This window comes from Pimephales promelas, chromosome 6 (assembly GCF_988280905.1).
Source record: "Pimephales promelas chromosome 6, fPimPro1.hap1.1, whole genome shotgun sequence".
Classification (NCBI taxonomy): domain Eukaryota; kingdom Metazoa; phylum Chordata; class Actinopteri; order Cypriniformes; family Leuciscidae; genus Pimephales; species Pimephales promelas.
This window is the reverse complement of record NC_142774.1, coordinates 27,259,077-27,272,560: the sequence shown is the minus strand read 5'-3', so window position 1 is coordinate 27,272,560 and position 13,484 is coordinate 27,259,077. Positions and strand designations below refer to the sequence as shown.

Below are 13,484 nucleotides of genomic sequence, written 5' to 3'. Positions count from 1 at the left end.
TTGGAGAATTAAATAATACCATGGCCTTTTATTCATTTAATGTTGAGGGAATATTTTCACCTCGTTTTAAAATGGAGAGAGTGTAACATCTCAATGTATTTTTAGCATGTTTTATAAGCATCCAACTAATGTGCCTAACATTGATCATTTGTGCATTTTCCCCCCACATTTGGCAGAATATACAGTAGTATTTCTGAGAATAATTCATTCTCCACCCTGCGGTGAGTGAGGCTGGAAAAGCAGAAAGAATCGGACCAGAGGGGCCAATTAGAGTAAAAAAGGAAAGCCAAGCATGTCCCCAGAGTGCGGCCGTCTTCCACTGAGCGTCTGGGAGAATTTGGCCAATCCTGGGAATTTGGGGCAGCGGGAATGATGAGAGAGGGTGTTCCGAGGTTCCCTCTAAATGTCACTGTGAGGTAAGGAAGCTTGTTTAAGCAGGGTATTTTCAACCCATACTGCCAGCTCTCAGCTGCTGTACAAGGCACATGCCCGCAGGCCCTTTGTAGTGTTGAGTGTTACTGCTGAAATGGCTGTGTCATTAAATCTGTTGGCATTTGTGAGATGCCAGCCCATAAGAACACATGGATACTGGCAGCAAAAATAATCTACAAACATTGATAAGATTTTTTTTTTTTGTTGACCCAATCAAATCAGCATGTTAGAATGATTGTTAGAAGGAGCATGTGACACTCTGAAGGACTAGAGGAATGGCTGTTGAAATTTCAGTGGTCAATAACGTCCGTATTGAAAATTAATGGGAGACAAATTTCATCTGGTGAAAACTTTTGTTACTGCCAAACCAAACAAAATCTTACTGAAAGCTATTTTTTTTTTCAATCTCAAATAAGGAACACAACTTGTTTAGATTCATTTTGATTTATATTAGCTTTGAATTTTTTTGTGTGTGTGTAAAACATGTTTTTGAAAATATATATTTCATAAAAAAAATGAAAAAGAGTATCTTTGTGCATTTTTCATAACAATAAACGTACAATTCTGTAACTTTTTTAAGTTCACCCTTTTTTTTTTACCATTTTCATTTCAATAATCTGTAATAATCTGCCAAGTGCCATCTTTGAAAAGAGATCAAACATAAATCGGTGGTCTAAAACATTCAAGATTTACTTTGGAAATGTCATGTTTAAGTTGGAAATTTAATTTTCAGGTATATTCTAAGAAAATAAATGGATTATAAATACAGCGTAAATATAATTTAGTACCATAAAATACCTTAAAAAGATATAAAATAGTAAATAAAAACATTATTGAACTCAAATATAGTACATTAAACTCATTGTAATAAAAAAAAAGTCATTTTTGACTGACATGCAAAGAGCACCAAAGGTTTTAAAATATATTAAAATAGAAAACTGTTATTTGAAATTGTATTATTTTACTATATTTGCCTTGGTAAATAATTAGGCTTAATAATGTATTATATAATAAAAATAAATAAATAAATAAATAAAAATAAGCAAGCAGTCAGTGGATCAAATAATGATTTTGCTCGAAATTAACATTCCAAAAATGTTCCGGTTCTCGGTTCATTTCGAGTCGGACACAAACTGTGGTTTATTGAGTGGGTCATTTAAAAGATTCAGTGATTAAATCAGACTGATTCAGTCCATGATTGAAACTATGATCAATTTAGTCTGATTTACAATGATTTGCCCATTGGCTCAACAGATTCATTAGAAAGTATTGATGAAATTCCACAGTTTGTTCGCAACTGCAACTGGGTTTTATTTTATTTTTTTGCTTATTCAGTGAGGACAATGTAATAAAGTAGGATCGGTTGAAAATTCGGCAGATTTAGCAGTGGGACAAATGGCTCTTTTGAATAACAAGGAACTTTTGAACCTATTTTGCAAGAAACACTAAATTGTTTTGTGCTATCTAGTGCAGTGTTTCTCAACTGGGTCACAAGACCGCTTTGAGCGGCCGGAGTATGCAGTCAAAAAACAACAACATCCTATTTTTCTCTTAATCGAGACATCCATGACGTTGTCAGACTATATGTCAGTCAGTGTCTAACATTATTTATATGACGCTTATTCTATTAATCAGGATCAGTGTCCATATTATGTACCATTAACAGTTCATAGTATTGTGTATTTACCATGGTAAATATTGTTTACCCCAAAATACCACTTAATTTTATATGACTGTGGTGGCTCATACCAATTAACTAACTTTAATGTATTAACTAAAAATAACTAGTTTGGGACTGCTATTTAATAGCTTTACCTTATACTGTTTATTCATCATTCAGTATAAGTCATATTCTTAAAAATTAATGCGTATGTTAAGTAAAGTGGAACAGTTTGGTTTTAAAAGCAAATTTAATATAATTTGTATAATTGTGTACAGTATATATTTGAATTAGGTCAAATAAAAACAAAATGGGTCACGACCTAATGACCATGGGGAAATATGGGTCGCACGTTCAAACCAGTTGAGAACCACTGATCTAGTGCTCACAACTAGGAAAAAAAAATAATGGCGAATAATGTGATTCTGATTCTTTGAGCTGATAATGACAACTGGAGGATCACGTGTGGGAGTCCGAACTCTTTTGTTTTCCAAAAACAGTTAGCCTAGAAGTTGGGCGCAGCTGCCAAAATAAGTGTATAGGCCAATCACATACAAAACATGACCCTAACAAAGCAGACTACTGCAGATAGACATGATACATGATCGCTTTCCCTGATTTTGCACGTTTACATTTAATACTGTACTTCAAATGTTTTCCTATTATAGTCTCAGTTCAGAGACCCTGCCTTGAACCTTTCTGAAAGCATAACGTTTTATAACTGGAGGGTGGGAGATGTTGAACAGAGCAGAGCCCACTTCGCCTTTACACTGTCACATCCTGCCCCAGTGCCAGACAGAACTAGAGGGAGGGATGGGAAACGAAAGGAAGATAGAAATGAAGGTGCTGTATTCCTGTCACTGGTGAAATTCTCCCACAAAGGGAGCAAAACAGGCAGAACACGAGTCCGAGGGGAATCGTGGGGGGGGGAAAGGAGCAGGTAGACAGAAATGGAGAATGATGGAAGGAATGAGAAAGCGAGACTACAGTGATAAAAGAGGTGATGTGTGTGCGTGTTTGGCGGGGCAGCGGTGGAGGAATGCCCCATGGCTGTGCTATAAGGAATAAATCAACCGTGCTGCTATGTTTTGGTAAGATACATGCCAAACGCAATCTCTCTAGCCAAAGCTTCAAACCTTCTTGCATATAAGTTGTGTTTGAAAAGAAAACATTTGTTCTCCCTCACGTTGGCAGCTTCTCAGTTCCGACAGACAAAACTTTCTTTTTTTAATATCCTCACAGGGGCTTAACAATTTCATTAAATCTTACAACAGTTTTTTTTAAATTGTAAATCAACCCTGAAAACAGAATACATCTGCATGAAGTGAAAGTGGCTTGTTTGTACAATATGTCAAGAAAATTTAGTTATTGCTTCACTCAGCTGTAGCAGAATTCTTCAAGATCCAATGAAATGAATTGACTTGAATTTTTTTTTTACAAATTAATTTTTTTTCCTGAGTTGATGTATTCCCCGTTGAAACAGTAAGTTAGGGAAGGACATATTGAAGGGATTGTTTTTTTTTTATACACTACCATTCAAAAGTCTGGAGACAAAGTAAAAGTTTAAAGACTTTTACTTTGTTACAAAAAGCAAAAAAAAAAAAAAAAAAAAATCAAAAGGTTGTTCTTTTGAATGTTTCTATTGATCAAAGACTCATGAACTAAATATATCAAGTTTTCCACAGAATATTATGAAGAACAACTGTTTTCAACATTGATAAAAATAGGAAATGGCTCTAATCTGCATGTTTAGTGTCATGTGACACTAAATACTGGAGTAAAAATTGAGCTTGAGTAAAAAATGTAGTAAAAAAAAGTCATCACAGGAACAAATTACATTTTAAAATATAGTATTTAAAAAAAATACATCATTTAAAATATAATATTTCACAATATTTTTGATCAAATAAATCCAGTATTAGTAAGCTAAAGATAAAAGCTTCACAACTGCCATCAGTCATCAGTATGTTTGGCCAAATTAATAGTGCAGGAAGCAAGGGCAATATTTAGTGGTATCAATAAAGTCATTTCATGTATATGTGTGTGTGTGTTCACCTCAAACTCAGCGTGTTTGTGGATGTCCTCTGCTCTCTGGCGGCTCAGAATGAACTCGGCCTCATTAGCTACACGCACCAGATGGTCCTTCATGGTGTGGCTCAGCAGTCTGCACATCAAAAACACATTGAACATTAGGAGTTCATACACGATGCACATGATTCTATCTGAATTATTTTCAATAATTATGCAGTTTGTGTAGGTAGACTGAATCCAAGTTAGCATTTCACACAGATCCAAGTAAACTAAATCAGAAAACAAATCACAGATGTATTTTTACATGTATTAAAAAAAATGTTACTGATCGTAAGAGATGCAAGAGAAATCAAGAGACAACAGATCCACCTATAGTGAAATTATAATACAAATAAGCCAATATATATTTTCATAGTATGGCTTATATATTAAATCTATAGTACTTTAAAAAAAAATGTTAATAAATATCATATAGCTGATAAACAACCAATATTGGCCGATACAATAAACATTAATAATCTCTGCCAATATGGGCGATAAATTATGTTGCTTTGGTATATTGTGCATCCATATTAAAGAATACTAATATATAAATTCAATGTACAATGAAGGATGTTGGCCAACAAAATAGTAAAAGGATATCTTCCACGTCTCTCAACTGCTAATCTGTGATGAAATAAATTTTGCTGATTTAATAACACAGTTGTGTAAGGCAATCGAAGTGTAAATAGTACGCTAAACCCGCTTAACAACACCATGTAAAACAAGCAGAAAATCATATTTAGCACGGCAGCTAAAAACCACCCCAACTAAAACAACCAGCGATTGATTTGTAAATGATACGTATCTAACAAGGGGGTGTGGAGAAGGGGCACGTCTCACCCCAGCTCATGTTTCTACATATGTAAGAACAGCCTTCCTTGGATAAACACACACACAGTTTCTTATCACAGGACATCTGATGATTATAGGGGCTGATGGGAGATCAGATGTATCCTGATTTTACTGCTACTGTTTGTCAACCCTCATCAAAACCTGAAGCTGTTCTTTCCATCTCAAGAGTCTTGTTTGTGAATCAGCATTGTTTTTCCTAACCACGGTGCCCTGGGTTAGCACAGACAGGGAAGAACCTGATCTTGAAACAGCACATTTACACCCCGGGCAGATTTGTGAACAACACAAGCCATGGCCTAATAAAACATTCCCCCCAGGGACAGAGATGAGTATCTCAGCAGGTCAGGAGGCTTAGGCCTCTGCAAAGTGGAAGAATAACAGGCGGAGGGTGGAGGGTTGAAACTCGAGCCTGATGTGTCGGCGGCGGGCAGCGGGGGAGCGGACGTGCCAGGGACTCTGCAGTGACCCTCTCCCAACCCTCTCACCCCGACTGCCATCAATAACACAGCCCACTCTCTGTGACTGCCCTTCATTCTATCACCCTTTTGCTTTCTTTCCTTTCTTTATCTGTTTTTACTTACTTTATGATATGACAATCTAGAGAAACAAAAGAAATTCGATTACCGATTATACAAATGGTAATATCATGGCGTGAGACATGTAAATCTCACGCCAAATTAAACCGTTTTAAATTAGACCGGTTGGAGTGTGACTTTCGCGAGAGCAATACAGAGCTATCATCCCATACAGTGTAATCACTTCACTGCCACAGTATTTGTCAGTGTTGAGTAGTAGCATCGCTACAAACTACATTTCTCAATTGACCTATGGCTAAGCCACGCCCCCTCCACTCACTCGGACAAACAGTCAACATTCGGGGGCAGGCGCTATGGTAAAATTTCACAGGAGGTAATTGGTGATTTTTGGAGACAGAAAGATTATGTATCATCTCAAAGTTACATAAAGGGCCTTAACTATGCATTGGAGGGTTATATTAATAATTTTATTGTTGAGAAGGTCGATAAAAAGCTCCAGGCAAAAATGTATAGTTCACATTGTAAACGTTATAAACCATTATCGTTGCCATCACCGTTTTTAGTGCTACAGTATTTACATTAATCATTCAGCACAACATTGTTAACATTTGTTATCTCGGTTATTTACAGATGTTAATGAAGCTAAGTGACATGATGTACACGCAGCTTACGTTTTCTTACGTTTGATATTTTAAAGATAACGTTCAAATGCGTTGTTCTTAGAACAGATGTAGACATCCTTGTTTAATTTATCCACGTTTAGTTGGTGTTGTGGTCTACCGCATCACTTAATCACATAACTTTATCCAGACCAGACACTTATCTCGGTTGAGATGTGGCTTGGGAAAGGGTAAAAAAAAAAATACACACCGCCGCCCAGCCTCTCGGGAACCTAGTGTCGGAGTTGCATGCAAAATGTTGCATGCAAAATGACAAGAATAACGAATGAAACCTGACTAACTGCAATGCATTTCAATGGACGTGGAAGCAGAGAATGTCCGAGTGTATTGGGTTAGCTGCACACTGTGATTGGCTCATTGCGTTTGAGGGCGTGGCTTAGCCATAGGTCAATTGTGTGGTGGTAGTGTTCTCAATACTGTAGTGGTAATCCTCAATAGCGTAGTGTCTCTGTTTTCTGAATCAGACAGCTTTTCAGTAGCAAAGCTCTTTTGTAAATCAAGTAGTACGGTAGCAATTTTCCCAAGAATTTCTGCTAAATAACTGCCAATGATCACTGATCCTGTATCAGTAAGTGACGCCACCACTATACATGGACCTGTGTTGGCTGTGTAGCTGACAGAAGTACTTCTGTATGATGGTCATAGACAGTACTACTTCATGTTTTACGACAGTTGGCAACTAGCTTTTTGGTGCATTACCACCACCCTCTGCTCCAGACGGTGACATCACGTAACAATCCTAGGGCTGACACACAAGACTTGATTGAAAGATCCACAAAATCCAGGACACCTGGTTTTGTTATAGTTATTATAGTTATGGTTTTATATAGCTATATGGATTTATATAGTTGTGGTTTTGTTATTGTAGCCAAATTGGTTTGGAACAGTTGTTGAATAAACAATTGAATTGAACAATCTGTTTGACTGACAGTTTTATTGATCACTGAGATAACATTGACTTGTGTGGAATGAAGTTAGTTGGTACTTTTGCCATGTTGCTGCAGCTTAGCTTGCTACATTTCTCAGGAGGGTAGCTTCTGTGTAGTCAAGCTTGAAGGACAACTCCGGCGCAAAATGAACCTTTGGTCTAATTACACATTGCTACCTAGTCAACCGTTATCTGAGATTTGTTTTCATGATTGCCGAATGTAAATAGTTTTATCTCTAAAAACAGTTTAGCCTATAACACTAGTATAATGCTAGTATATAGGGCATAGAGTAATGACAAATAAAAATTGCTTGTTGATACCACTAACAAGGCTCAAAATAGCCCCACACCAAAACGACAGCATAACAAGGGTCCCTACATTCAAACCGAAGCATTGAGAACTTTGTCAGTGTCCACACAGTTTAATAAGAAGATATTTTATACACACAGTGAATTTCGCGAATACAGGAAGAAGCCATCTTTGAAAAATAGCCTCTACCAGTCGATCTACGAACGCCGATCCAAGTGCGCTGAACTGTGCAGAATCTCATATGATCCGTTGTTTCCAGAAGAAACACAAACACAAACCGTTTACTTGTCTTCAATATGTACACGTAGCCTACTGTTCGCGCTCACCTTATCACCTTATTCACATCTCACCAGCACACTTGGATCGGCGTTCGTAGATCGACTGGTAGAGACTATTTTTCCAAGATGGCTTCTTCCTGTATTCGCGAAGTTGACTGTGTGTATAAAACATCTGCTTATTAAACTGTATGGACACTGACAAAGTTCTCACTGCTTCGGTTTGAATGTAGGGACTCTTTTTATGCTGTCGTGTTAGTGTGGGGCTATTTTGAGCCTTGTTAGTGGTAATAACAAGCGATTTTTATTTGTCATTACTCTATGCCCTATATACTAGCATTATACTAGCGTTATAGGCTAAACTGTTTTTAGAGATAAAACTATTTACATTCGGCAATCATGAAAACAAATCTCAGATAACGGTTGACTAGGTAACAATGTGTAATTAGACTAAAGGTTCATTTTGCGCCGGAGTTGTCCTTTAATTTAATGTAGAGTAACTGTTAGCTTAGCTTACTACATTTTCCAAGTAGCTTGACTTTGGGAAAAACACTATGATTACTTGCAGTAAGCATTATAATGGCATATTTGATGCACTTTAGACCTAGGTAATATCTAGGTAATAATGACAGGTGCCGGTGTGCAAAGATGATGTCTAAACATTTACCCTACTTTCTAATAGAACAGCATGCTTTTGAAAAAGAGCCCTAAAGATGGCCAGCAGTTAAGGTGGAAGAGCCTCAGCGCATCACTGCATTCATTAACATTTCTGGAGAGCTCATCAGCACAGCAGCATTCATTAACATTAATTTACATTGCTAAGTTAGAAACGCGAGCCATCTGAAAGATCTAAGGGCTTGAAATTGAAGACAGAGATTCTTCCATCCCAAAGGGAGTTTGAGTAAAAGAGTCCAAAAAATGAGACATAAACCTGTCTGAAAACAGCAAGATACGAGAAAGATTTCCCAAGAGGTGGACAAGAAACTAAGGCGCTGCTGCCCTCACAAAAACATATGGGAACAAGCCAAGTTATTGACAGACGCCTTGAACTCCAGGTCACCCTGTAGATCCCCTTTCCACATTACATCGATTACCTCCCAAACAGGATCTGATTGTATACACGCAACATAGCGTTGTAGGCCAGAAGATAATGAGGAGGTGGCTAAGAAAGGGTCAGAGGATGGGATTAGATAATTACCTGCCCTCGTTCACAAGCTCGATGAAGGCCAAACCCGCATTCTTTTGGATGGAATTCTGCCATTCCTGTGGAGAGAAAAAAAATAAATAAAAAAACTTTACACACAATGTATACAACCAAGCAGAGAGAGGAAGGTTGGGATTAAAATGAACTGCGACATCAGAAAGCAAGCTTCATCATCATCAACAAACTTCATCCAGTGGAAGTGATCACTGAGGAAGGATGGAACAAAGCAAAACGTGCCTCTAACGTGTTTATAATGCATCTTCAATGTTCAAGATTGCCTTTAACCAAGCAAACCCATCAAAAACTTTAAAAGGTCTCACCCGGTTGTTGTAAAAGGTGTTAGTATAAACAACCACAGCTTTCAGTGATGTTTAATAGCCTAGGAGCGAGACCAAATCATTGACATTTTTCACAGCTGCGCCAACCTTTCAACACTTCCCTGTGATCGTCTCAAGAATAATAACAACAACCAGGTCATGAGTATGTACAAAGTCGCTTGTGTATTCTCGAGGGCTCTTTTCAAGACTGTATCATGCAGACATGAGGGTAACGGTCCAACCCTAAAGTCTCATTTGTTTCGGCCAACAGAGAGTGCTTCTAAGTAGAGGTGCAACCCAAGCAATCATTTCATAATGATGATGATTTATTTTTTAATACCCTGCAATATTTTTAAGGTCATAAATTAAAAACGAAACCAGGCAAATCTACTTGCTCATTAAGCAGGAAATGTTTCACCATCCTCTGGGAGAAGAAAAGTGAGCCTGAAACCAAAATAAACAAAATTTTAAAATGGCAATATGTGAAGGCTTTATATATTGCAGAGGCTTTGTTACTATAACAGCTGTTAATTCCCATTACTTTGGAATCTCCAACATAAATATTTAAGGAAGCATATTTAAAGGTGCTATATGTATTTTTTTAGTGGCCTCTATCGGTGATGTTTCAGATTGCAACCAATTTTTACGAGAGCGCTCGTGCTCGAACAGAAGGGCACTCACGGTACACGGCCACACTGAGACTTTCAACACACCGGAGAAAGCATCACACAACATGCTGGAAACTCATGTAAACCCCCACTGTAACATTACAATAATAGGCTACTTTTATCAGCTTGACGTTGAACAAATGCTCCATGCTCGTACCATGATAACGTTACATTTGTGGTGTTATCTAGCATAAGGCAATTATTTGTGTATCTTTCACAATCAGCAATGTCAACATAGGTGAATGCATAATATGATAACGAAAACGGTTAGTGAACTAACGCTAGACTGAACAATTTCAGTGTAACAGTAAGACCGTAGGAAGTAACATTACTGTACTGAACGTGTCTGGAAATGTGTATTATAAACAATATGATAGTAGTGAGATGAGTGACATTAAACAGTAGATCTAGTACATAAAAGTTACATCCTAAAGTACTCACTTTTTGTTATCCTGAAACAGTCTTTTGTATTCATTTCATGTCTCATGTATGTTGTAGTTTGCCTTGCTATGTCATAACAGTTTACCATTATTTCAACATATCTGAAAACTTCCGGAGGTCTCTCCATAAAATTAAAACGATCTGCCGATGTTGATCGTCCTAAGTCGATCCGATTCACGTTTGGCCTGAAGAGCTTCAGAGGATAAATTTTTGTTTTGTTTTTTATATTTATGTGGAGTTTGTGTTGAGTGTTGTGCTGGAGGCAGGTCGTTTTTTAGTGTTATCAGACTCCATGTCGTCAGCTGCAGTGCCGTCGCATAGACTCTATATAAAAAGGAGAGAGACTCGGGAGCGCGCATGCACTTCACACTCACATCCGATGGATTTTGCAGAAAATCCGACCTGGAGATTTCACATAGAAATAGGAATACTGGCATTCAGAGGTAATAGCAAAACCTGACAAAGTGGATCATTGTAATGTGTGATTACAACTAGGGTTGTGCCGATAGACGATAGTATCGTGTATCGACGATAGTCTGACATATCGCCGATGGCAGATGCCTTTGACGATATCAATACGATAATTGGCTCGTTTTACCATAATGTATTAAATTATTATTATTATTAGGCCTATTATTATTATTATTATTATAAAGCTATTATTGTTATTAAATGAATATTAGGAACTACAATTAATTTGCCTTGCCTAAATTTACAACGACATCACCTCATAACAATTGCAACAACACCGACACGCACTAATGAGGACTCCTCTAAGAGAATGTTTTTAAAACAGACTAAAAAACATCCCACATCAAAATATAATTGCAAGGTGATCCATTCACAAATTATCAAGTGTGCTCGTTTTAACAGACGCAAAATTCAATTTCCTACAGATCCAAGATGAAAACGGCATCGTTGTTCGTCAGTATTTGTTTCCGTAACACATTAACAAAACGTTTAATGACACCAACACTAAAAACAATACAATTACTAAATAGTATTAATAATAATATCACTTAAATAGTATTATTAGTTACCGTTATCATCGTCGTCTCTGAGGGAACGCGGCGTTAATGCAGATGCCGAAAGCAGTCCGTTTTTACTTTCACTTTCAGAGATTAAGCGCGTTTACATGCAACGACGTTCTTAACCTGATTATGTTGAATAAACTTGACAATGCATGTGGTCATGTAAACGTTTCCTTAATTATCTGAGTCAAGTCATAAGTATAAGTATAAACCGATCGACTCAGCTAGACGTTTGGCCCTTGCTCTTGTTTCTCCCGGCATTTAAAACACATTAACCCGCGTACTTCGTGCTTACTGAAGTGCGCATGTGAAGTGCGCAGAGAGCGCACTGGTAGGGGGACACATATCGCAAACTCCGACTTTTTCTGACCCAAGAAATTATTAAAACGTGTTTTCATCTCGTGCAGAAATAGGCCCTAGTCAAAATGCTGCATGTAACGGCATGAAAATAGGCTAATGTGTCCGTAAATTTCCCGTTGACAAACAAAAGGATTAGGATCTCTTTTTTTTACCTCACTATACCAGGAAATAACCTGATCCTATTAATAAACACTCCACCTTTGCTAGCAAAATAGAAAAAAGATTCTCGTATATAAAAAGAAGTAGGCTAATAAAACAAGCAAATTAATGAGTAGGCTGAATAATCAAGTTAATAATCAAATAAGTTAGCCCCGCCCCCTCACGATAATATCGTGTATCGCCGATCTCACAGGCTGACGATAGGACGATATGAAAATGGAGCATATCGCCCAACACTAATTACAACCCCTTCAAAAACACGCAATATAAAAGATTCATTTTAGAAGAAAAGTTACATATAGCACCTTTAAGTAAATCTTACATCAGTTTTCAGACAGCAAGCTATGTTTGGTTACTCATTACTCACCATTAGTTTACTAAACCATCTACAGTATACATCATCTAAACAGAGTCAATACAGCAAACCAATAAGAAAGGTAGGAAAAGATTGTAAATTCTATACCACTCACATTAACAAATGGAATTGCTAAATAATTATTTTCAAAAAGGAACTATTTGACACTTCCTACAATTGGTCAAGTCCAGTCTCAAACAAACAGCATAGAGAAAACCAACAGAATGTTCTGAGAGTGCCACAGTAAAAAAAAAATCTGATAAATTTGGGATAGAAGAACACGTTCCTTTTTACAGAAACTGAATAAAACGCCATTTCTTATTTTATTTATTTTTTATTCCATATCGACTGTATCAATTTTGGGTGTTACAATACATTTTATAAGATCAAAAGAAGAAGTCGAAAGGAAAATTGTGCAGTAAGAGAAAACAGGAAGGTGTTTTTTCAGACCAAATAGCCAACTAAAGTTCATTAGATTACATTTTTGGGAGAAACTGCATATATACTAGGATATTTTGTTAGGAGAAAACACATTTTAGCGGCTGTCATCAACCAAGCACAAAAAATAAATTTTCACTACAAAGATAAATGAATGTTTGATGGGTGAGGGAAAGGCATTATTCTTTAATTAAAGGAAGCAATGACCCCAATCAAAAAGCCTTAACGATCAGTGCTGTGCGTTGGGGACAAGGCTGACGGTTATTGGATTTCAACCAGTCATTGTGATAGGGCCCTGATACGGTTTTATGGTATCCAATGCAGTTTCCATTCTGACCTGATGAGTGGATACAGCTAGCCATTTGTGACCTTTCAACTCTGACCCTGACCTAAGAGAGGTGCTTCTACAACCCAGCCACCTCTGCCCTGGTCCTGTCATTACAGCAACCACTCACGCTGATCCATTCATGTCATCAAGACCAGGATTGTGTCCTAAGATAGAACATGACTTTTATCAGCCACACAAACAATGCCTGGGAAAGTTTGTATCGTAAAGATAAACTTGTAACGATAGCCACTGTGATTCAAACCGGTCATAAGGACTCTTCATCAAGGACATAATTGACCTGTTTCCTCCAGTCTCGATAAAACAAAAAAGACTAGCATATAGGGAACACTTGTTCAAGGTCAAATCCATCCAACCACACATGCGTAAAATGCCAGTTTCACTTTTATTGATGCTCAGGTATATAAACAAGACTTCTG

At 37.3% G+C, this 13,484-nt stretch overlaps 1 protein-coding gene across 10 annotated transcripts in view; it reads right to left on the bottom strand.

The window, feature by feature from the left end:
- lrba (LPS-responsive vesicle trafficking, beach and anchor containing) overlaps positions 1 to 13,484 on the bottom strand; it is a 299,224-nt gene that overhangs the window by 159,675 nt on the left and 126,065 nt on the right. For all 10 annotated transcript variants that reach the window (XM_089132308.1, XM_089132310.1, XM_089132311.1 and 7 more), the window contains 2 exons: positions 8,945 to 9,009; positions 4,148 to 4,256 (listed from right to left, as the gene is read on the bottom strand). In XM_089132308.1, the coding sequence (XP_088988434.1) occupies positions 4,148 to 4,256; positions 8,945 to 9,009 (174 nt within the window). The remainder of the gene's footprint in view (positions 1 to 4,147; positions 4,257 to 8,944; positions 9,010 to 13,484) is intronic.